General features: G+C 42.8%; 2 protein-coding genes across 8 annotated transcripts in view; one reads left to right on the top strand and one right to left on the bottom strand.

Moving 5' to 3' along the window:
• The window catches only part of TRAF3IP2 (TRAF3 interacting protein 2), a 41,324-nt gene that overhangs the window by 2,071 nt on the left and 15,029 nt on the right, over nt 1-24,224 (bottom strand). The window contains exons 3-9 of one of the 6 annotated variants that reach the window (XR_010381264.1): nt 16,179-16,371; nt 13,039-13,217; nt 10,843-10,931; nt 7,123-7,191; nt 5,871-5,987; nt 4,970-5,100; nt 2,299-2,373 (exon numbers count right to left, since the gene is read on the bottom strand). Coding sequence is in view for 5 of the 6 variants with exons in the window: in XM_010992000.3 (XP_010990302.2) it covers nt 2,299-2,373; nt 5,871-5,987; nt 7,123-7,191; nt 10,843-10,931; nt 13,039-13,217; nt 16,179-16,371 (722 nt within the window). In the remaining variant the exon portion in view is untranslated. Of the gene's footprint in view, nt 1-2,298; nt 2,374-4,969; nt 5,101-5,870; nt 5,988-7,122; nt 7,192-7,297; nt 8,544-10,802; nt 10,822-10,842; nt 10,932-13,038; nt 13,218-16,178; nt 16,372-24,224 lie in introns of those variants that run through there. The other 5 variants (XM_010992000.3, XM_010992001.3, XM_031456172.2 and 2 more) reach the window with 5 other exon arrangements.
• On the top strand, nt 2,368-13,040 carry LOC135321487 (uncharacterized). 2 transcript variants are annotated; one of them, XM_064486776.1, is made up of 3 exons: nt 2,368-4,656; nt 6,922-7,030; nt 12,642-13,040. In XM_064486776.1, exons 1-3 carry the CDS (start codon nt 4,253-4,255, stop codon nt 12,780-12,782), a joined length of 654 nt encoding a protein of 217 aa, XP_064342846.1. In that variant the 5' UTR covers nt 2,368-4,252; the 3' UTR covers nt 12,783-13,040. The 2 variants fall into 2 exon arrangements, with proteins under 2 accessions (XP_064342846.1, XP_064342847.1); XM_064486777.1 differs by lacking the exon at nt 12,642-13,040 and adding an exon at nt 8,536-8,649.

The following is a 24,224-nucleotide window of genomic DNA, read 5'->3' as shown; positions in this document are numbered from 1 at the left end:
TCTGGGTGCAAGCTGTATAGCTCATTATGGAAAGCACATGTGCACCGCATCTTGTCAGCCTCCCAGGCTATGTGCCCCTTGCATTTCAGCGTGTTTTCATCACCCACCCATAAAAGGGGTATGACAGAGGTCATGCAGAGTGAGCGAATTCCTCTGTGGTTTCAGAAGAAGTATGCTAAGGCTTTGGGCTTAATCTAATTCATTATCCTTTCACTCTAGCCACAGGTCTGGCCTGCAGTAGAAGCAGCCCACCAGATCTCAGTCCTCAGGCAAAGGCAGAACCTATACACCGGGGATCACGAGGGCACAGTTTCAGACTGTGCTCATGGAGTGGACATTTTGTTGGAGAAAGACAGATAATGGATAGGTAAAATATATAGTATGTTCAATGGTAATACAGGCTGTGGAGAAAAATAAAACAGAGAGAGGGTAGAGAGTGCTGGGCAGGGATGAAGATTTGCACTTTTAAATAAGGTATTTAGGAAAGATCTCACTGAAACGAGAAAACAAGAAAAAATGTAAAAGAGTAGAATGAGTAGATCATGTGGATGTCTGGGTCCGGGCAGATAGGAGATCCAGTGCAAAGGCCCTGTGGTAGAAGCATGCCTGGCCTATTCAAGGAGTAACAAGCCCAATGTGGTCAGAGAAGAGTAAATGAAAGAGAGTAGGAGAGGAGTTCTGGAAGTAGATGGGGCTGTGTCAGACAGGGCCTCACAGACTTTTCTCTGAGCAGGTAGGACTCCTTTGAGGATTGCAGGACGAGCTTAGAAGCAGTACCTGCTATATGTCAGGCATCACGCTGGGTACTGATGATACTCAAATGAAAAAGACACAGTTACTGCCTTGAGGAGTTCATGGTCTTATGATGGAGTCAGAATGTAAAGAAATACTTTCTTGGCACTGGCATACCAAGGGGGCAGGCAGTGGGAGCAGTCTGCCCTGAGTGCAGATGACAAGGGCATTGTTTGAAGAAGTTTTAAAAACATGAGTAAAAGCAACTGAAAGTTGGCCTGCTTTTTTCTGTCATCATGCTCCAGTAATTCTAAACAATTATTCCCAACATCTGCCACTCCCAACCACATACCATTGACTCAAGGCACTATAATTAAGAGCGCTCAAGAGAGGGACTATTCGCTCTGTGGGCACTGGGGAGGAGAGGCTAGAGAGACTGGGTGCTGTAAGGACACGCAAGAGTTCACTAGACAGCTGAGTCAGGGAAGGGCACTGCTAGCAGGGGGAACAGAAAGTGCAAAGGTACAGAAACGTGGACGAGCGTGTTGTGTGTGAGGGCATACTGAGTCCAGTGTGACTGGAGCAGAGTCCTGTGTGAGCTTGGGGATAAGAGGGGAAGCAGAGCAAGTGGGCACAGCCCTCTTCTAGGGGCCTCCGGTCATAGTAAGAAAGATGGATATGATCTTGTAGTCAGCAGGAAACCACTACATTTCTAAGCTGGAGAGAGACAAGATCTACATTTTGGTTGTTCCTTTTTGATGGCAGAGCAGAGGATGGCTGGTACAGGGTCAGAGTGGAAACAGGGAGACCAGGAAGGAGGTCTTGCTGTGAGAGCAGAAAGAGCAAGGAATAGAAAGCACACTATTGGACAAGTTGTGAACTGTGCAGTTTTCAGTGTCCTGTTCCCATAAATCAAACCCTCTGTCATCCAGGGCAGAAGTCTCAACGCAGTCTTGACACCTAGGATCCCCCAGGGTGGGGCTGGGCCTGAGCCTGAGCTCAGGGTGTTGAGGTCTGGTTCCCAAGACGTTTACTATACCACAGCCTTCCCTTCTCCAAGTCTGGTGCTGGGCCTCAGGATGTTTTTTGCCCCCATTCCCCAAAAATGCTGGCAGGCCCTTCTGGCACAAAAACCCTCATTTGAACACAGCAAAATTCCCTTTGGTAACTGCGTAGGTTTAATTCCTGTGTTCTACAGCTTTGACAGTGGAACTATGCAACAAAACACTCTGTGAAACAGCCAGCAAAAAATGCACACCTCTTGACTTATATACAAGAGATAAGGAGTATCAGGTGAACAGTCTCTTTTTGTCTCATGAGTTAAAACGCAAACTACTTCTTTGTGTGTAATGACTATCTGAACAATTAGCACAGCGATGGTCTATCAGATAAAGCTTTAAATCCTTCCTGGTTCATGCTGCTGAACTGAGTGGTACAGCCTGTTGATCTTTCTGGTAACACTGCTACTCTTGAAGGACTGATCAAGAGTTGACAATGTTTTCCACTTAAAATCCCAGATAGCAAACACACCAAAGCTTGACTTATAAGATTTGTTTGTTTGTTTACCTTCTTAGCATTTGGGAAGAGTACGGGGATGAATCTGAAATTCATGCTTCCTTGTTTTATGAACTCAATCTGCATCTGGAACAGAACACACCTGAAGGTTTAATTTCAGGAATGAGGATGAGGAGTTAACGGTACCCACAATCATGCAAGCCCACACAATATTTTGTGTGTGTGTGTGTACGTATTGGGGATAGAAACCAGGCCTTTGTGCATGCTAAGCATGCGCTCTACCACTGAGCTATTACCTTCCCCCACACGCTGTATTTTTATTCTGATTTCCTTCAGTGCCATGCATTTATAATTTTAAACTCTCCATCACACACCTATGCCATTCGTTCATTCATCAATCATTTATTGAAGGCCTATTAAAAGTCATGCTCTGTGCTAGATTTAGGGTTTCAAGGACTAGGATACTTTCCAGGGTGTGCTGAGCTGCCCCATATCAGCTCACAGAAGCCGATTGTGGGCATCCCTTCCCAATTCTGTGTCAAGTGACTTCACATTGGTAGCTTGAGATTGGTCACAGGAGAGTATTCACCCCATAGAAATGGGCAAATGTTAGCTACAAATCAGGAATTTTTTTTTTTTCAGAACCAGTTTACTAGGTACCACGGATAGAGTTTCTCTCCTCACAAAGCCAGCAGTTTAACGAGCAGGCAGAAAGGAAAACTCCCCACCACAGTGCAGTGCGAAAAGTATGAACAAATTGCTGTGGGAGCCCAATGGGAGCCATCCTTTTCTACATCAGTGGCTTGAAGGAGTTACAAGGGAGGTGTCATTTGGATACGAAAAGGAAAGAAGAATTTGGTCAGGCAGGGAAAATAGGGGGAGAGGGGAAGGACATTCTCGGCAGAGGAAACAGTATGATCAAGTATCTGCAGGTGTGAAAGAATGTTCGTGGGGCTGGATGAGGAGGGACGGCCAGGAAGACGAGGCTGGGAGGTCAGCGAGAAGAGCTCTGTCTGCCAAGCTCTAGGTTCCCCACACTGCTTCCAACTTGCTCTGTGGCGGCCCAAAAAGATCCAGCTGCCAGGAACTCTATCAAAACCAGCATTTTCAATATGAGGGGAGTTAGTCATGAGGGGAGTTAGTCTTCCAAATCCTGTGACCAGCACAAAGCTTTCAGTCATCTGCTGACAAAGGAGATGAGGAATTATGTGTCCCCAGCTATCTCATCTTCCAACTGATTTTTATAACTCAGAAGTCTTGGGAATAAAAACAGAACAGAGAAGAAGATGACAGTGGTGATGACTGAAATCACCATACAGATCACCTTATAAACACACACTCTTACACACACATACACACAATCACAGCACACACAAATCCTCCATGAGGTGTTTTCTTAGAACCACCTCCCTTTAAAAAGCAGCAGACAAGACCAAAAACATATTTTAAAATGACCCAAGTGCGGTACAACTACAAGCCCCAACTACACCAGTACCAACACGGGAAGGGAAGGGCATAGGGCTTATAAGTGAAAAATGGAGAACTGGATTTGGTTTCTGACTTCAGGACACAGTATACTGTACAATTTTGCTTGTCCACAAGGCCACCCATCTGTTGAGAGGCCAGCCAGCAGCGGGGCGTTTTTATATCTCTCACATTTCCAGGGATGGGCCCTTTGGGAAGTCATTGGCTCTCTGATGCAGTTGCTCATGGGTACCTCTTCACTCCCTCTGTCCTGGAGTTTTCTGCTCCCTGGAGGGAACCAGGAAGTCAGCCAGGTGGGCAGGAAGGCACTTCTGCATCTGGCCTCTTCAACTGCTTGAGTGATGAGCAAGGGCCCATGACATCATGGTTCCAAGAAGCCGAGTTTGGAGACAATCTGGTTCATGGCTGGGTACCATCGGACGAGCTCTGAGGTTGAGCTGCCTACGACTGCCTTGTGCCACCACACACCTGCAGAGTATGACGGGTTTCCCCAGGAACTGGCAGGGACCCAGAGCCCTTCATGCACAAAAGCTGTCTGCTCCAGGCCTGGCAGTTTCCTAGAGATCCAGTGCTTTGGGGCCATGCAGACAGCCAAGGCGTGGCGGTACCCGGAGCAGGCTGTGAACTTTTAGGGCAGAACTGGGCCCTTTTCTGGGCCCTGTCCAGGGGCTGTCAGACTGGGAAAGAATGGAAGAGGAGGGACACTGATCTCCCAGCTCCTCGCCCTGAACCTCCGACCCCGCCACCTTGCTCCAGCTTTTACGTTGGCTTGGTTCCGAGCTCAAGTACGTGGTCGGCACTTGGGAGAAGAGGCACCAGAGACCCTGAGGACCCAGATGGAGAGCATCCACCCACCTGCCCTGCCTATTTTCCTATGCTCCTGACCCACATCACAGACCTGGATTTCAGTCTGCTTACCTTGAGGTAAAGCTACATGTCCCTTGACTGCCTGACCACCTCCTGTCTTATGCTGCTTACTTATTCTGTCTGGGCCACTTCTGCTTCCTGCCCCATCTTCTTGTCTTAGTCAGTGACCCTTTATGCCCATTCCAAGTGCCTTCCCCTCTTGTGGAATGTTCGAGCTGAAATGGAGCTTCCATGTTCTTAGTCCAGTGAGTTTCAAGCCTTTTTAAGTCTCAGAATCCTTGGTAAATAAGCCTGAGAGAGGCAGACCAGCTCTAGGTCAGGTGGGGTGGGAGGCCCAGAGCCACCCCCAGCCCCCAGCAGATATGGGCACCTGGAGGGGCGCCACAGGAGAGTTTGAAAGCCACAAGTCTAGTCCAGCATCCTGGCCAAGCAGGCCCTGTCTCCACAGGCTCTGTATGATCATGGAAAGCAGGAAGATTGCTCACTCAGGATCCACAGGCTCTGTATGATCATGGAAAGCAGGAAGATTGCTCATTCAGAAAACAGTCAACAGTCAAAGCTGGAATGTTCTATTAGATACTGAGTTAGTCTAACTTCCTATAAATTTCTCCCGCTGGTTTTAGTTTCACCAGGCCCAACAGTTCCGGAGTTGCTCAACTATCATGAGCTAGAACAATCCCTTCCCTCCACCCAGCATCTGCCACCTGCTCCACAGACGTTATTTCATTCGGTCTTCACAACACTGTGCTAGTGACCAATTTTCTGAATAGGGGCATGGAGACACAAAGAGGTTTAAGTTCTTGGCCCCGCGGTCACACAACCTGAGCAGCAGGAAGCCAAATGTGAACCGAGTCTACCTGATACAACAGCCTGTGTCCTTTTCACTGTGCTATTCTGCCTTCTGAACAGACAGGACAGAACAGGATGCAGACGCAGGAGCCGCTCTGCTCACAGCACTGTCTCCCATTCCCCAGGACTTCCCATCAGCTGGTAAACAACCAAGCCAGCAGAGCACTGCTTTCCAGAATCCTAGAACTTAGAGATCACAGATTACTCTCCCCTGTTACTGATAGGAACACTGAGTCCCGGGGGTGCGGTGACTTGCCCAAAACCCCAAAGGTAGGTGGAGCCAGAACTGACACCGTGTCTCTTGCCTGGGTTCTTCACCCATCATCCTGCTGCCTTCAGTTGGTCTCTAGTGAAGAATAGGTCTTCACAGAAGAAAGAGCCCGACTCTGAGGGGCGGCGAGGTGCTTGGTTTCATCACTCACCATTCGATGAATGTACTTAGTATGTAAGCCGTGCTCATCCTCGTCCAGCTGCGACTCAGCGCCTTCCACATCCTGTTTGTATTTGGGGCTGATTGCTACGATTATCATTACTGTCTTCTGTTAATGAGAGGGAGAAAGCATGTTTATAGAAGTGTAGAGTGTGGTCCATTTGGTGAAGGCAGGCTGGAAACTGGCCAGAAGGACTGTTCTCTGATATCCTCGAGGATGGAGGACTAGGCTCCATCCACGGAAAGCAAAAAGCACCGCTGCCCCCACCCACCTCCACGCCCTCCCTGCTGCACCAGCAGCCTCCCGTCTTCCCTCCTCCCCTCTGTCTTCCTCCCCAACTCCCTTCAAACACGGGGATGGCTCCAGCTCCGAGAGAAGCTCTCCTAAATGAATGCAGTTCTGCCCACTGTTTTCCACAACCATCACTAATAAATGTCTAATGAAAACCGGAATCGCCAAGTGACTGCATTGTGGCAAAAAGGTTCTGCAACAGCAAGGATGAAAATGCCCTCCCTCTGGCAGCTGGATCTCAGCTGTCAGTTACTGCACCCTTGACTGCCCTGCTTGCTGCGGACGCTAAGTGCAGTCGGGAGGAGCAGACCCTTCAACACAAAGCAAACATCAGACTGCAGACAAAAGGAAAAGCCTCAAAACCCCAGCCTGCTGAGACTCTGTCCCCCACCGCTCTGCTCCCTCCAAAAGAGGCAGCCGACACGAACAGGCTGGCAGCAATCAATTTCTATCTTGTTAAAGCACAAAGTGTCCCACTGGTCCGTATAGATTCTGTCAGTGGAAAACAAATCACAAGGCTGTGAGGGGGCGTCTGGGGGGCGCGGGGGGTGGGGGGAGCATGTGCTGCACGGCCTGCGAGGCTGTCCAGAAAACCTCTTCAGCCTGATCCTACAAAACACTTGGGGTGGCCTCAGATTAAATTGAATTCTGCCGCTCCCTCCCCACTCTCCGCCTTCATTTCCTCCTTTCCTATTCTGGTCAAAAATTGTTTGCTCTGATTGTTATCAACCACCTGTGTCTGGTTCGACAGTTATTTCCTGCCTGTGCAAGTCCAGGAGGGCGACCCCATCCTTCCTTTCCAAGTCTGCTCGGCTGCCAGCAAGGGAAGCTTTGTTGGGACTTTGTCAGCTTTGGACTTGGTGGGTATCCAGTGCTTCTTTCATAAAATAACTCCACAAGCTAATTGTCTTTCTCACCAGAAAACAAGCTCAGAATTTTGCGATGTACTTACATCCCTAAGGTAGCGTTCCATCCACTTAATAATATCAATGCCTCGGATTCTATCCTCAAATATGTCAATCTGGAAGACAAAGATGTGGAAAGCGGCTCTTAATGAGAAGCTTTGTCTAGATGCAAAGAGAAAGCCCAAGAGATTATGTACATTTAAGACTGGAAAAGTTACTAACTTTTTTTGCAGGGAGGAGTCTGTAAGTCTAAGAAACAAGACACAATTTTCTTTAAATGTTTCCCATTTTAAGATTAGTAGGCATTTAAGTTTTTAATACTTGTAATTCTGTTTAAAAAAATCTGAGAGACATGGTAGACCACCAGGTTGGATATAAACCAGCAAACATATGCACTATATATACATACCTGTAATTTGAAAGGCAAACATGATTCTGGAGCATTTCAATGGACGTGTGGTGTGCCAAGTACTAAGATACAATGTGGTGCTTTATTGTATTAGCCAGGACATTATTATAGTATTATATGTCCAGTTTCAATCTATATATTTAAAAAGGATTGTGTGAAACTTGAAGCAAATCCGAGGTACAATCACAAAAACAATTACTGAGATGGTGGGGAAACGGTTTATGATGAAAGTCAGGGAGTAGAACTCTTGGGCCTTGAAAAGACTGGTATTAAATATCAGTTTTTGAAGGAGAGAAAAACCAGTTATTTTCTGTTTTACAGAAGATCAAGTAAGAAGGCCTTTCTTGAGCTCAGGCTCATCCTGCAGCCAGAGAAGAGTGTGTGTGCACAAGGTGCTCTTGATTGGAAGAGGGATTATATATGGGAATGGGTGATGCAGGGAGAGTGTCCTTGAAGAAGGGTTATTTGATTCAGCCACACTGCTCCCAGATCAATTGTCCTAAATGTCACGTTGCCATTTAGGGCCAATCAAGTCAAGCCCCACCCATTCAGCAAGATTTCCATGCCATCCCTGATCCAGCCTTACCTCTCTTTTCCCTGCATGTCCCCACATTGGTGTCCCCCTAAAAGCATAGTGCAAGCCCTGCCCCTGCTCTGTGAATCCTCCCCACACACTGACTTCCTCCTCTTCACCTCAATGAACTCCATCCCATTGTGACCACTGGTGGTACTGGGCAGTAAATACATTATTATGGCATTCTTTCATTTACTAAACATCTCGTTGATGTCTGCCTTATCTCTTCAACCTGATTCTAAGCTTCCTATAGAATAAGATCCTGCCTTTGTATACCATACTCAGACATATACAGAACAGAATATGAGTTCAGACTAAGTTTCTTTACTGATGGGACATCAAAATGGAATGGCTTTCCTTTTGGTTTGGATGCTTCCTGTTTCAACATGTCCAATGGCCAATGACTACATTAGGTAATCTTGAGAGAGATTTTGCAGCTCTCCATGGCTGTATCAGTCATCCATTTCTGTTCTACAGGAGAGAAGCAACGTGACGTCGGCTGAGAAGAGATAAACAGCTTGGCTCTACTCTTGGCTCCTGCACTTCCTACTTGCATGACTTTGGAAATGTGCATGACTTCCTGAAACTCTCTAAGTCTTACTATTTTCATTTGTAATATGTGGTTAACAAACCTACTTCCTAGGGTGGTTGTGAGGATTAAAATGAGTTAACATGGAAAAGGCACATCATAGGGCCAGGCATGAATTAAAGTTCTCAATAAACGGTCATCATTATTATTATCCTAGCACCTAAATTCTTCTCTCCTAGTGAGGTGGACACTCTGGGAAGCACCATGTGCTTAGAAAGCTTCCATTTGTCTCTCCAAATCTCCACTAAAATCCACAGCTCCTGTCAGGCCAAGTTTTTCAGCCAGCCACTGTTATGAGCCGAATTATGTCCCTCCAAATTCCCATGTTGAGATCTTAACATCCAGTGCCTCAGAATGTGGCTGTATTTGGAGATAGGGCCTTTGAAGAGGTGATTAAAGTAAAATGGGGACATATGGGTGGGCCCTGACCCAATATGACTGGTGTCCTTATAATAGGAGATTAGGACATGCAGAGGAAAGATCACACGCAGGTAAAGACAGAGGGAGAAGATCTACAAGCCAAGGAAGAGACCTCAGAATGAAACCAACCCTGCTGACTCCTTGACCTTGGACTTCTAACCTCCACAACTGTGAGGAAATAAATTTCTGTTGTTTAAGCTGCCCAGCGTGTGGTGCTCTTTGGCAGCTCTGGCAAAACAATACAGTGCCCCTTTTGGGTTGTGGTAGTCACTACTCTCTTGCCTCTTAAGACCTTGAGTTGGTAGGAACTTCCTGCTTTTGCTGGTCCCGGGATAGTGTATTATTTACTCCCTGTGGATGCCCTAAAACTCACCTAGAATTTTGAAAACTGTCCCTTTATGAAATTACCCATTAAGTTTATTTTTCTCCACTAAGGGGTTGTTGATGCATCAATATAATAATTTAGCTGTCCAGGATGGGGCTCTGTGGTTCTACCACAGGCTTCATAGGGATCAGGCTCAAGGTCAACTTTAAATTTGGCCTAAGCAGCCTCTGATCATTAAGGTCACAGAAACTGGCCCTCTTCTCCAGAGGCAATCAGTATGCTTACATAGAAAGGACCAAAAATAAGATCTTTTCTGAGATGTCAATCTTATATCCTGTAATTTGATTTTATGTCTTGGTTGCCACAGTGTTTTCTTATTCCAGAAATGAGAAATTGAAATGTTGGTCTCTATATAGTCATATATTTATATAGTCATGAAGTTGGAGAGTATAAATTGTTTGCATTTTAAAACTTTCATATAATTCCATTTAAAAATAATTCTAGAATAAAGAAAAATTCAAATAAAACTCTTGTTAAAAATGCTAAATAATCTTTAAAATTGATATTTAATTATTATGTATTCCCTCTTTATCCTTCAATATTCCTATTTGTAGATATTTCCCCCTACTCTTGAGAATTCACTGTTACTAAATACCCAGAAGAGGCCTCTGGGAAGGAAGAGACACAATCGCAGTGTTTGAGGAAAGCCAGTCCTCTGAGTAGCCTCCTGTGGTATTTTATTTATCCTAAAGAAAACATACATGGGTTTAGGCTGTGCTCTTTCAAGGCACTGCAGGGGACTTGAGGAATGTGTGCTTCCTGAGATTTCTTGGGCTAAGATCACAGTGAAAGGCATGTAGGGTTGGGTTATCTACTTCCCCTGAACTAGCCTCGACCAACCGAGAACCTGGCCAGGTCCTCCCTGTCCAGAAGCATCACGGCTGCATCCCGGTGTGGACCGTTAGCTGTGCACGGTGGGGCCGCAGGCTGCGGGGCTTCCACTGTCAACCTTACAACCCAGTGCAGAACAAGAGGACCTTGTAAAATGAGCAGGTGACCCAGTGAAGCCTGTAGCCTCCTGCAGCACAGAAAGCACAACCAAAGCAGGCATGACTGATGAAGGCGGGCAAAGGGGCCAAGTGCAGCAAGAGCCTGGCGCTTCCCTCAGGCCAGGCGCCAGCTGCATACGTGGTTGGCATTAAGGCCATTCTGGCTGTTCAGAGGCACCTGGGGTCACTCAAAAGGCATGCAGGAAAAAACATGCTGGAGACTTTGGCTCGTTTAAACTTTAGAAGATTATTACCTCAATCCATAAGCATTAGTTCATAATCACATAAATCAAATAATATAGTTTAAAACATCAACAGCTATTTCTACTTTTTCTCTTGTTTTTCTTTTCATTGTACTCACTTTAATTGTTCAGTCTTCTCTTTGGATTCAAGATACTTACTGCAGTTTGGAAGCCATTTACCAATAAAAAGTTCACGAATTTCACCACCTCCATGGCTGTGTCCATAGAATAAGTGATAAAGACCTTTCCTAAGAGAGATTTTTCACATTTATTAGAAATTAGTCAAATGAATCTCTTCTACCCAACACTTGCAAATTGTATGTCATATCTTTTGTCCTAGAATAATGAAGGGAAGCCTCAGGACGGGGGGTTGTCTAAGGGGCTTATGCCTGCAGCAGTGCGGATTGCAGTCCTCAGGCCCAAAGGGGCCAGGGGTCTGTCCAAGGGAGTGCAGGCTGCCCAGGGTGCATGGAAAGGAGAGGCTGGAGGGAGAGCTGAGACACTGGCTGGCTGAGACAAGCAGAGGAGGTCTTCTGAAAAACCACATGATGCATTAACAAAAAATCCATCTCCCAGAACCTATGGGTCCTTGAGATCAGACCACCCCCAGTATATTAGAGACACTTGGCACTGTGCCCAGGGAATGCTCTCACAGCAGGCCAGGAAGTTGAGCTTTGCTAAGGGGCCACCCAGCGGTGTCCTCTTTTGATCTCATGATGTTCTCTGCTACCCTGAACTTGACAAGAGCAAGTGAGGAGAAAGGTTTTCCGCCCTTCCTTCCCCTCATCTACTCACTGGTGGGGGAAAGGCCGGGAAGTTGGAGGAGACTAAAGCGGAGCTCAGAAATGTTACTAAGAACTTCAGCTGCTTGAAGGAGAGACCCTGCCTCTGGGCATCCCAGCATCACTGATTCCCTTGCTCCTCCCTAAATCAGCTGAGAGCAGCAGATGGTATTGTGCCCACAAGCTTAATCCAGTCAAGATAAGAGCCCATGTTTTCTCAGGCTAAAGTCTTCAGTAAATTATGTGGCTAGCATGTTAACATGGTAGATGGATAATCTCTCTGTGCTGGCTTTTAGTCTGGAATCCACTGGCTACATCTCAGAAAGCCCTGGGGTAGAGGGTGGAGAAGAAAGGGGGCCTGGAAAGAACCCCTTCATCTATTCTTAGCCTCTTGTATTTTGAAACACACTTCTCAAATGGAAGTAGGTACAATGGTCATATTGACTCATTTAATCAGCCAGGCATACTAATGGCATTCAATTTATTTTCTTATCAACACCTAATATTCAACCAATTCCTCTGTAAGAATTTTAGGACTACTTCTCTAGGTTACGGTAAGATAAATATGACCCTACAGACTGACAACCAGACTATTTCCTAACATCGTCCGTTCTCTAGAAATGCTCAAAATGTCTAAGATTTTTTTTTGATTTTAAGAGTTTTTTTCAACTTTTTTTTATTGAGTTATAGTCATTTTACAATGTTGTGTCAAAAATGTCTAAGATTTTAAGAATTAAAAAAAATTTTTTTTAACGAAAAACAAAAGATCGTTGTCATACAAATCTTTCAGAGTCTTAAATGACTAAAGAGCATAGATTCCCTTAACTAGAATTAGCTAATGCAAAGGGCTTAATTTTAAGTTTGGTTCAAAGCAGTGCCTAGATGTGGAAAGGGCTTATTAGAATTTTAGCAAGCACAGTAGAATATAATAATTTCTCAAGTATTGACTGTTTTCTAAAGATTTCTGGAACTTACTGTCCTGACTGACCTTAACATGAGAATGCTTTGGTGATATTTCAACATTTCTGGTTTTGGCTGCAAAATGTGGAAAAAGCATCGTCACCTGACACTTAGTTGAATGTTTCTTTAAATAAAAGGCTTAGTTTGCATTTGGTTGTAAAGCAGTACGGAGAATGTGAGACCGCTTTTTCCAAACAAGATTGCTCATTCCTACAGGAAATGACCTCGTTCTTGAAGGCTGCTACTAATTTATGGAGAGACGCTAAGTCCTTGGCCAATACCACATGGACATCCAATCAATTTATCCAGGGACAAGTCCACTCAAGAGCATCATTTAGAAGAGGTAAAAAACATTGAGGTTATTTGTTGTTGGAGTATATGTTGAAGAAAATCTAGTGCTAAGTACTTTGTGAGTTTGCCGGTAGGGTCAGAATCACTACAAACATTCAGACAAAATGCTAGTTACTTTTTTGACAAAAAGCCAAAAAGGAAATTTTATTTCACTCTGTAGTATACGAGAAGTATCCAAGATTATGGATGAATAATCATCAAGTACTCTTAAAGTATAAGGCTTGACAAGAAGAAGGAAAAAGCAACGCTGCAAACAACTTACGCAATTCTTCTGGCAAATTGCTTGTTTTCAGAGTTCCTCTGGCTGGAGGGTTACTAGGGGGTCTAGGGACAGCAACTGGGGATGGAGCCTGGGGACCCTGTGGTCTCAACTCTGCAGGACACTCTGTGGATTCCTCAGGAGCACCAGCTCTATTAGGTGGCTGGTTATACAGCTGATCTCTGGAATGGAATAGAGTCACAGTCAATTTCATGTTCTACAAAGGCAAACCTGGGGGGACAGAAAGCCTTTAATACCTATGGGAGACACCAGTGAGCTGTTTCTCTTCTGCCTCCATTTCTTTCCAAGCCAGTGGGACAAGAGTTTTTCTACAGAGTTTTGGTTAATAAGCAATTCAGCTGGCTGCTATTTATAAGGGTTTGTACTAGGGGTCAAAAGAGACAAGCAGGATTTGATTTCTCTATTTAAGGACTGTCTAATTGGGAAGAGAAGTCTCATGGGCAGGGCAGACATGATCACCAACAAAACAAAGTAATATCACGGGTGACATATAAGGTTTGGTGTGTAGACATTCAGATAAAAAGATAGGACTTTCAGCTCATGATGAATAACATTTAATTATGTTTCAAAAGATAGAAAAGACCATGTAGTTTTAAAAATTTATGTTGTTAATATACGAATGAAAATCTAATTTTGAAGACCCTTGAAAGAGGTTTCTACCATATTATAGTATGGGGTTTTCATTATTATTTGGGTCACCAGTATTCCCATGAATAGGCTGCTGAGAAGAACCTCAGATGCCCTCCTGTGAGATTTGGGAGGAGGCAGGAAGTGGAGGCCATGCTTCTGCCACTTCTGTGTGTTCTGTTGGTTAAGTGCTGTCATAAGGTACTGAGTTCCTGAGGAAGCATTCTGGCATCCCATTACAGCTTCACAGGGTCAAGGGAAGGGCATGGGCATCCATTTCTGGCCAGTGCAGGTCTAGCAGGCACAGAATGGATCCAGTAGTTGTGGTGGTGGCGGCTTCCTGATTCTGGATTGCGCTGGGGCAGCACGGCCCAGCTTGGCGAGTTCTGCCATGGCTTTCTGATCCTCTGCCTCCCTGACCCTGACCAAGAAAGCAGCCTCTTGGGTCCCCTGTTCTGTGACGTTGCTCTGGGATCATTCCAGGGAGCCCAGCCTAATACTCCAACTTCCAACAACAGTGTAAGCACCCAATTCCCTCTATTAAATCCTTTTACTTATAATAGCTGGGGTTGTTTCTGTTTTCTGTAACTGAATTCAAACTGATAGGGGTACAAAAGCTGGGTCTGTGAGGTTTCATTTCTTCCCCCCAAATCTGGTGTAAATGTGGCATTATATTAACATTTAAAAAATCTAGGTAGTTGAGAACATGAATGTTTGTTATTTGTTATGTGTTTGAAATTGTTTTATACTATAAATTGTAAAGATGTTTTGATTATAAAAATCTATGTGTATATGCCTAGTTTTAATAGATTGTTGCTTATGCTTTCATATTTTTACCCAAAAGAGTAATAAAAAATTCTGAAAGTCCTATGTAACAAGATTTAAAATAAAATTATACAGAATCTCAACTATACTATATTTCTAGTTGTGAATGTTTGAGGAAGTTATTTTTATTTTATATTAACATATAGAGAAAAAGTTTCTATAAAATATACCTTCATTTAATGGAGACCCATTTCCGTACCCTTTTTGCATTAAATGCCTTTGTACTCAAAGTTGCTTGGTTATTATAAAAGGTGATTGCTCATTTGATAAAGAAATGTTAAGGCCTTGATAATATTCAAAAACTTTCATATAAAAACAATATCGAAGAATAATAACAGAGTGAACTTTCTGTATTGAGTCTCTTTCAAAAGGTCAGTAAGAGGACAATTTTCTTCATTATGTGAACTTATTTTTCAATAGCCTAAAATGATAAAATAAATCCAAGGAGACCATAGCAAGCTTAAATTGATGTTACAAAAGCAATTACTCAGTACCCTATTTGCAATTCTTCTGTAAACCTAAAATTATTTCAAAATAAAAGTTTTTTTTAAAAAAAAAAATTTCTGTTGCCTCTCCTATTCAACACCAAACATAAAGATGCTTAAATTTTGTTTGTTTTCTTGGAATCTTAGATATTTCTTCTGCAAGAGTGCTTATCTGGCTGTAAAATCAAGATTTAATTCCATTATTTAAATTCCATACAATTTTGTTTCTTAAAAAAAAAGGCATCTGTTTGCAAAGAAAATGTGAGGGCTTGTTGGCTTTGGAGTGAAGAGGAAAGGCAGATGTGCTTTATCTGCCGTTGTAAATAGATGCGCTTTTTTTCTTTCAATAAACTTTTAGAGCTAATTACTGATTTCTCTATTTCTGAAAAATCTGCTTTAATAGGACTTTCATAGCTCATTCCATTCTCAAAACAGAATATAGACTTACTGGGAGTGGTATATAAAAGCTGTGCTTGAGCAAAAGCAAACATTTTATCTACTCTCTTTCCCACTTTGTCATATATTAGGAAGCTCCATTTAAATGAGTTTTTCCTGTATATTTTAGATCTATAAATTAAGAGGAACAGAAAACCTGAAGAGTCAAAAGAGAACAAAGAAGAGAAATAGGACTAAAGGATTAGACAATTCAAGTCAAGAAAAATTAAAATTGTTTTTCTGGAAGAAGTATTGGAAAGACCTAAAATGGTGTTCAACATGTATGAATGCTTTTACTACAAAAGAAAATAACAGGTTATTTTAAATTTCTATTGAGAACTAATTGAATTTAAAATTTCAAAGTAAAAAATGAGTTTATAAACAGGTGTAGAAACTAAGGGTATAATAAAGAAATTTGCAGTGTTGGAAGTCAGTTATAGTAAAAAAATAAAAAACCTATTTCGTGGGCTAAAAGGCCAGGTGATCAGGAAGTAAAAGAAGCAGGTGTGACTTAGCATCTTGGGAGCCTTTCCTTCAAAAGAATTCTGACCAGTCACCAGTGGCTTTCTGTGGCTGGTGCCTCTTATCAACCAGCTTACATTTCCTCCTGACCTGAAAAATCTATGGGGGGGTGGGGGCTCAGTCAGTAACGTGGGTAGCAAAACAACAGAGTTCTGATAGATTGTGACTGCATTGGCATCATTCTTTTTCATGTAAAAACTGTCTGAAATTTGGCCCCAACATACTTACTGATACCTCGGGAGGCCTGGGGAGGAGTAGTCTCTTTGTGTAGGCCTCTCCTCTTGGTCCCAGGGGCTGGGATAATTCAGGATGACCTTCTGCACAGGGTGCAGGCCTCTCATGCTGGCTCCAGGTGGAGCCTGCCCAGGTACAGCTGGCTGGATTACCTGCTGGTAGGCTGCTCGAGGGTAGTTGTGGCCATCTGTGGGTGAAGACAGCAAAGAAAACAGGGAAGACTGACTCTAGCTGCTTTGTGTGAAAGGAGCGGTAAGCTCTGTGCAAATTTTTGTCTTGATACCAACTGAGGGTTCCAGATATCATTTACCACCTTCATGATATTTGCCATATTTCTGTACTATTATTTACTTGATAGTTTTCATTAAATTGAGTCATTGCTTTTCTTTTTTTTCTTTTTCCTAAATAAAAACATCTGTGAAAAACCATCTGTGAAATCAGGAATTTGGTGTTCTAATTGGAAAGCACAAAATTCCACATAGGTCGTTATTTAAATAAGATGCTTAGAATAATCCAAACTGAGCCTATCCCAGCCCCCTGGTTTATAAGACCAGGAATTGGAGGGCACCTCTAAGAACTGGGAGACAGGACCACAGAGACCCCTAGGGGCTTTGCTTTTACAGACTTCCTGGGGGCAGGTCAGATACATTCCAAGGGGTCCAGATCACCACTATTTCTACCATAATTCCCCAAGTTTTTAGACTCCAAGGCTAGGAGAAATTTTCTCATGTTAATTACAGAATCACTACTCTCTCCTTCAGTGGATACACATACACACACACACATTCCACTGCCTCTTAGGAAGAAGTAATGAATGAAAACTTGGCTCATATCTCTGGGAAGTAGCCAATCAGTTGGCAACACCCCCCAACTTTCTTTGTCATCTCTTGCTAAAAGCTACATGAACTTGGGGGCCGAAACAGTTAGATGAGGGCAAGTCTCACAGCAAAGCCAGGCCTGGCAGTGACTTATAAGAAATAGCAACCTAGGAGAAAGTTGGTCCTAGCCAGGCCCAGGAGCAGCAGGGTCCCAAGGGAGGAAGGGCAACCTGCCTGACCGGTGAGAGAAGAGAAGTGGAGGCCAGAGGAGGGATATGGGGAACCCAGGAAGGGTGGAAGAGGAAGGCTCTGAGGGAATTGTCCAGCCCAAGGGGGCACAAGTGTGGGAAAAGTGAGAGGTTGGTTGCACCTTACGGGTGGGCCCAGCCTATAGAGGGGCTGGAGAGAGCCAGGTGGAGAAACCGCAAAATGAGCTATGAGTATCTCCTGGTGATCTGAGCATTGCCACCCTGCCCAAGAACTTGGATGATCCAGGAGGCATAGCTGATTAGGGCAAGACGGGCCCCTATTGTTTAACAAAATCTTTATTGGTCTTTATTCTTTTTCTGTAACAATAATAACCAAGCCTGCCTGCTGTGTAGTAGGGTACACGCAGGGATGTAAAGTGAAATGGAACCAGCCAGCGAGCAAGAAAATAACAGATAAAGCGGTTGGAACCAAGATGTGGAGGGTGAGAATGTGGATAAGAATTTTATCCTTAGTTTGGGAAGTAGTCAGGAACCACTGAAGTTTCCAGAGGAACATTTAGGGGAATGTGGCCTCAAGGACAGAACAGAAGACAAATAATATGTGTGCTGACTAGTGTGGCCACCTCCAGGTCCCCACTGTCCGGACTCGGGAAACTTGGCTGAGTGACCCTGGAAATGTGCCCAAGCTGGTCTCCCGACCATGGTCAGATTCACTGGGTTCAATTTATTGTCTGCTTTGACCCATGACACTAGCTGAGTCCTTTCTGCCATGCCTCCTCTGGCAAAAGTGACCACACCTCCCTAACCCAGGTTGTCTCCTGGTCCTGACCGTGACCCTTGCCCTTCTATTGCTTAGGCCTGGTCAGGATATTAGGGGCTTAAGGAAGGGGAGGAGGATGAAAAGATCTGCCTGGGCCTATCTCAGGCCCCTGGCTAATAAAGACCAGGACTTGCAGGGCATCTCTGAGAATGGGGACACAGAACCACAGAGACCACTATGATCTAGAACAACACATATCACACAGGTTTTATGTTTACAGCCTTCCTGGGTCAGGTCAGATACATTGCAAGGGGTCCAGCTCACCAGATGGAGTTTCAGGGCTCCAGGACTGGTCTCTTCTGCTGCTCTTTTCCCCAGCTAGAACAGGGTAAAAAGTGCCACTGTCATCAGGTCACCAGGCAGGGGCCAGCTGTGCTTCTAGGTGAGTCTTGCATAAGTGGACCATTTGCAAACACAGCTGTAGATAACAACCCTGCAGAGATTTCCCATTGCATTTAAAATCCACCTTGCACCATCAGGTTCCCTGCTCTTATTGATTTCATCTCCTATGACACTCTCACAAGCTCACCAAGCCCCATCCACCCTGTCTGTCTTTCTTTGTCTTTAACACCCCAAACTCTGGGACCCTAAGTCTGCCATCCTCTCTACCCAGAATGTTTTTGCCCTTTATCTTTACAAGTCAACTTCTTGGCATTCAGGGCTCAGCTCAGATATCACTTACTCAAAGAGGTTCACCAGTCGCCTTATCCCATCTCTTTATTTTGTTTTCTTTCTAGTGCTTATCATGTTTGTGTAAGTAAGCATGACTCTTACTTGTCAACTTCTTGCCTGCCTTCCATACCAGAATCTAAGCTCTGTGCAAACACGAACTGTGCCTGTTCTCCACCACATCTCCAAGCACAGTGCCAACATCCAGGGGATGCTCAGTAAATGAATGAATGGTTACAAAGCCAACTTCACTCTCTCTCTCACACACACACACACACACACACACACACACACACACACACACACACACACACACACACACACACGAGAAGCCATGTAGAACTGCACCATCTGCTTGCTAGGTCTTGGGTCTTCTAGGCTACCTAGTTCTCATCTGTTGTCCATTTCAGTGTCTCCTCTGGAAGCAGGAAGAAGAAAGACAAGGTAAAAGAGGAGCAACTTTGCCAGTGGCTTGAAAGTTTTTAATGCTTGGAGTCATTCTTGCTTCTCATATCCATTAATAAGTGGCTAATAATGTTTTATTTGCTTTAGAAGAACTACCAAACTCTAACCATAGGGTTTGTTTCTTTTCTAGAAAGTGGATGTTAGTGCTGTTAATCAAAAGCCTTTGGATCAAGGTCATATGATTTCTAACAGATTATTTCTCGCACAACATGTTTTTGTCTCATAGCAACAAATCATATCATTAAAATCACTAAGGCATGTGGGCCAAGTGTTTGATTAGCTGTAACTTTCATTTCTGAAATGGCCACCTGTGATAAAAACTTACACTGGTTTCTGTGAGCAGATGAAAACCATCCACCTCATGTATTTTTAAAATTAAGGTACTGACAATATAGTTCTCTATGCTGTCCTTTGATTGTTTAAAACAAAGAATATTGAACATTAGAGGGTCAATCAAAACTAAGGTTTCCCTTCTGTAAGTGAACTTGACTGGGTTTTGTCTGGAATTTGGCTGGTTGTGTGGAAAAGTTGTGAAATAAAAACCATGTTTGTCAGGCAAATGAGTATCGTTTCATTGCTCAAGTTTTGAGGGTTTCGTTCCACTATTTTGACCAGAGCTTGCAAGGTCGTCAGGAACTATATATATAAAATAATGGCTAACATTGATTAAGTACTTGTTACATGCCCAGCACTGTTCTAAGTTCCTTATTCAGGATTATAGAGTTCAATTTTCTGTTTCCCTAAAGAAGTTTAACTTACAAAAAAATCCAAATTCCTTACCATGGCCCTTCCCTCCTTTATCTTCTAGCATATCATTCTCTCCCCACTCACCCTGTTCCAGCCCCACTCACTTGCTTTGGGTACCTTAGCTATGCAAAACTCCTTGCTTCCTGGACCTTCTCATCCTTTAGATTTCAGCTCAAACGTGTCCTCAAAGAGGCCTCCTCTGGTCATCCTGTCTATTAATATCAGTTCTAACACCTGGTTATTTCCTTCAGAACACTTCTACTTTGTTATTTTGTTTGCTGATTTCTATTTATCTGTAGGCTTATCTCCAGTAGACTATGAACCCCACGAAGACAGGAATATGTGTATTGTATTCATTACTGTACATCCAGTGCCTAGCACAGAACTGAGCAAATACTTGTGGAATAAATTGATAAATGAATGGACAAGGTCTGTTTCCAAATCCCATTGACCTCCTTCCTTTCCTCCACCCTCCCAGAAGACAAGTAAAGAGGGTCTTTCCAAGGCTTGATATCACAAAAGCTCTACTCATGATTAGGGAACAACTCCTTTTTGCAGGAAGCAGGGAACAGATTTCTTTTTATTCATTCAACAAATATTTATTGAACTTCTATTGCTAGGCACTCAAGGAATAAAGATAAATAAAATATAGCTCTCTTGAGTAGCTCAAAATAAACGGAGAGAGAGGAAATTTGTGTGTCTGTGGATGTCTGTTTTGAAACACAAACCTACACTCATTAGTATGTGAGTAGGAGAGGCGTGCAAGTCAGCAGCCACCTACATGGTAGACTTCAGAATCATTGCCCCAAAATATCTCCCCCAATGACTTGTTTTCAGTGCCTGAAATTCCATCAGCAGAGTGTATTCTGCAGGAGATGGAGAATAGAAGGTGGTGGGGGATGTGATAGACCAATGATTTGTTAGCACAGTAACTGCTCAATTCCAAGGCAGTGTTAATCACAAAACAAAAATACGAATCTTGCACAATCATAAATGGGTGCCCAGAACTGTATGTTACTTGTCAATCTTATGATCCTCTTGGCCTGGGTACAAATGATCTTCACGTTACTGGGCTTTGACCACTTGGAATTTGTACACCAAATCCTAAATGAGGTTTTCCACTTATCTATCAAAACATTCAACATTTTTCTTCCTTATTAAGAATGGTATTAAAAGAATTTGAGACAGAAAATAAAATCTGATTTTCAAGTTGTCAAAAGAATATGATGATACAACACAACTACTCTAGCCAGGAAAACAAAATGGCCAACATAAACTGTTACAGAACTCCCACAGCTGTAACCAGCTGTAGCTCCTGAAAGGCAACTCCTTTCTTTATCATCTCTTCCATCTGGCTTGTTTTTTCCTTACTTTGAATTGTACATGCATTCTAGCATACAAATTGTCACTTTTGGCGTCCATATGAGCAATAGTAGGCCTGTGCCTACTGGTTTATTTTATTCAGTCTCCTTGCTAGAGAAAGCAAGAATTTTATGGTAAACTATGGCCACTTCCGATTTAATACGTCCTGTTTTTCCAATTTATTTGCATCTTGGGTTTTTATTTGATGGCACAGCCATGATCTCCTTTCTGATGACCTTCAGTGGGAAGGATTCTGAGGCAGTATGAGACTGGGGGTTGGGAGAGGAAAAAACAGGCTTTTCCTACTTTTTGTTTTCACCTGTTTTGAAAAAAAATTTTTTTAACATGAAAAATGTGACCAGTAACCATTTTTTTGCTTTAACTTGCAAAGGCTAAGGGATGGCATTTGCATGGCAATCATTATTTATTTATATTCTCATTAACGGATGAGGAAGCAATGCTCTTCTAAAACCAAGTAGAACCACGTAGCCGTGGTTTCCAACTGCACAAACATCGCTGAGGTGAACAGCTCTTTTGAAGTGGTTTTGTTGGCAATTAAGTGCAGTTATAACCCTAACATGAGACTAAGCATTTGTACACCTGCTTTGAATGCTTAAACTCTTTGCCAGCAAAAGGAATCGGGATGTAGGGGGCCACTCTACGGGGCTGGGCTGCAGGAGCCATTTAAATAATAATAATAACTAAGGGCTGCTAGTTATTGAGGGCTTAGTACAAGCCAGCCACCTTCCTAGTGTCTTTAATATATTATCTCATTTAATCCTCACAGCCACCTTCCTGGGAGACACTGCTGTTGGAGGCCTCATAAATATTCTGGGTTTGCAGTGCCCTGAAGAAAAACCGTAAGCCATGGGCTTCCCTGACAAAAATCACCCGGCCTTGACCCCCTTCCCTGTGATTAGATGCCCCAGGGAGCCAGGGCCAAGCCTGTGCGGGATGGATTAGGGTGAGCCCACCTGTACACTCTCATTTCCCCTTACTTTTCTTTTTTCTTTTTATCTTTTCCTTATTTTTTAAATTATAAATGTGATGCCTGTTTGCTATAATAAATTTAACAAAAGTATAAAAAGTTAGAAGAAAAATCTCCCTGTCTCTTCCTAATTCCCTGTCCTCCCTCCATGGTCACTATTAATGGTTGGGGCGACCCTTCTAGACTTGTTTAACGGAGTTTTTAAACATGCATGGGATCAACACTACATGCTTCTACCTTAATCTTTTTTATGTCAGGATGTGTATTTTATTCTACATAACAGGGGCCTGGTAGTCCATTGTATAAATAAATCACAAATTATTTACAATAATTTATGTTTTTATAATAATTTATATTTTTATAATTTAATAATTATATATAATTTAATAATTTATAATTATTTACAATAATCTGCCCCCTATGATAGGCATTTTAGTGTTTTTATTCTTATCTAATACAACAATGCTTTAATAAACATCCTTAATCATATATTTTTCTATGTTTGTTTAATGTGTGTATAGGATAGATTCCTACAAGTTAGACTGCTGGGCCAAAGAGGACACATTGAAATTTGATACTGAAATTGCCTCCTGGAAGATTGTACCAAATTATACTTCTATCAAGAGTAGATGGAGAAGGTGGGGAGGGTGTAGCTCAGTGGCAGAGTACATGCTTAGCATGCAGGAGGTCCTGGGTTCAAATCCCAGTACCTCCATTAAGTAAGTAAATAAATAAACCTAATTACTTTCTCCCCCACAAAAAAAAAAAAAGCAAAACAAACAAACAAACAAAATCTAAAAAATAGAGTAGATGGAGCAGATACAAACTATATTAAATAGATAAACAACAAGCTCCTACTGTATAGCACAGGGAACTATATTCAATATATTATAATTACCTATAATGAAAAAGAATATGAAAAGGAGTATATAGATACATATATACGTATAACTGAATCACTTTCCTGTACACCAGAAACTAACACAATATTGTAGATCAACTATACTTCAATTTAAAAAAAGAGTAGATGGGAGTATTCATTTCCCCATTAACCCCACTGACACCAGATGTTGCCTGAGATTTTTTTTTTTATTTTTGCACACCTAAGTAGAAAAAACATATCTTTAAAAATTTTGCATTTCTTAAATTCAGGAATGTTAAGCTTGGTATCATGTGCTTATGGGCTGTTTATATATCTTCTGTGAATTATCCCTTCTGGCCAAGTTCTCTCCTTTCTGCCTTTCATCACCTGGCTTCACTCCCAGGATCGTGGTTCTCCCCTTCCTCTCCCCCTTCAATAGAAGGAAATAATATAGAGGGCAAGGGGAGGGGATCTGATGAAAGAGAGCAGGTGTTGGAGACTAAAAGTGTTCCCAGCGGGAGTGTTTGCATTGTAACAGAGCCTGCCCAGAGCAGGCTTACCCCCAAAGACTAGATTGCTAGTGGTGCCATTTCAGGGTTCAATAGGAAAAATATTTTCAAGTGGGAAGATCTTCCTGGGACCCTCAAGTTATAATGAGTCAATGCTTTCTCTGTCTGTCATGATGAGGCTTTTCCTGTTGGTGGATAAAAGCAACTTTATCACAGAGTCCTTGACTAAGTATTCATATTTCTACACATTAACTTAAGGAATTAATCAGAAATGCAGGTAAAAACTTATGTACATGATGTTTGTCATACCATTGTTTATTGGACCAGAAATTGGAAGCTATTTAAAATGTCCAACAACAGAGAAGAAAACAATTTGGTGGATCCCTCTGATGAAATAATGTGCAGCATTTTTAAACAATGCTGGAAGAAGTACACTGGATACCATTGGAAAAATTTTAAATTTTAAAGGAAAAAACCCACTAAATACATCAAACCCCAATAAGGAATGATATTTGGGTGACAGAAACATGAGTTGGGCTCTTGGGTATATTTCAATTTTGAGACTGAACAATTATTACTGTTATGATCAGA

This window comes from Camelus dromedarius, chromosome 6 (genome assembly GCF_036321535.1).
Source record: "Camelus dromedarius isolate mCamDro1 chromosome 6, mCamDro1.pat, whole genome shotgun sequence".
NCBI lineage: Eukaryota > Metazoa > Chordata > Mammalia > Artiodactyla > Camelidae > Camelus > Camelus dromedarius.
Note: the sequence above shows the minus strand (reverse complement) of the source record. Positions and strands in the feature narration are given on the sequence as shown.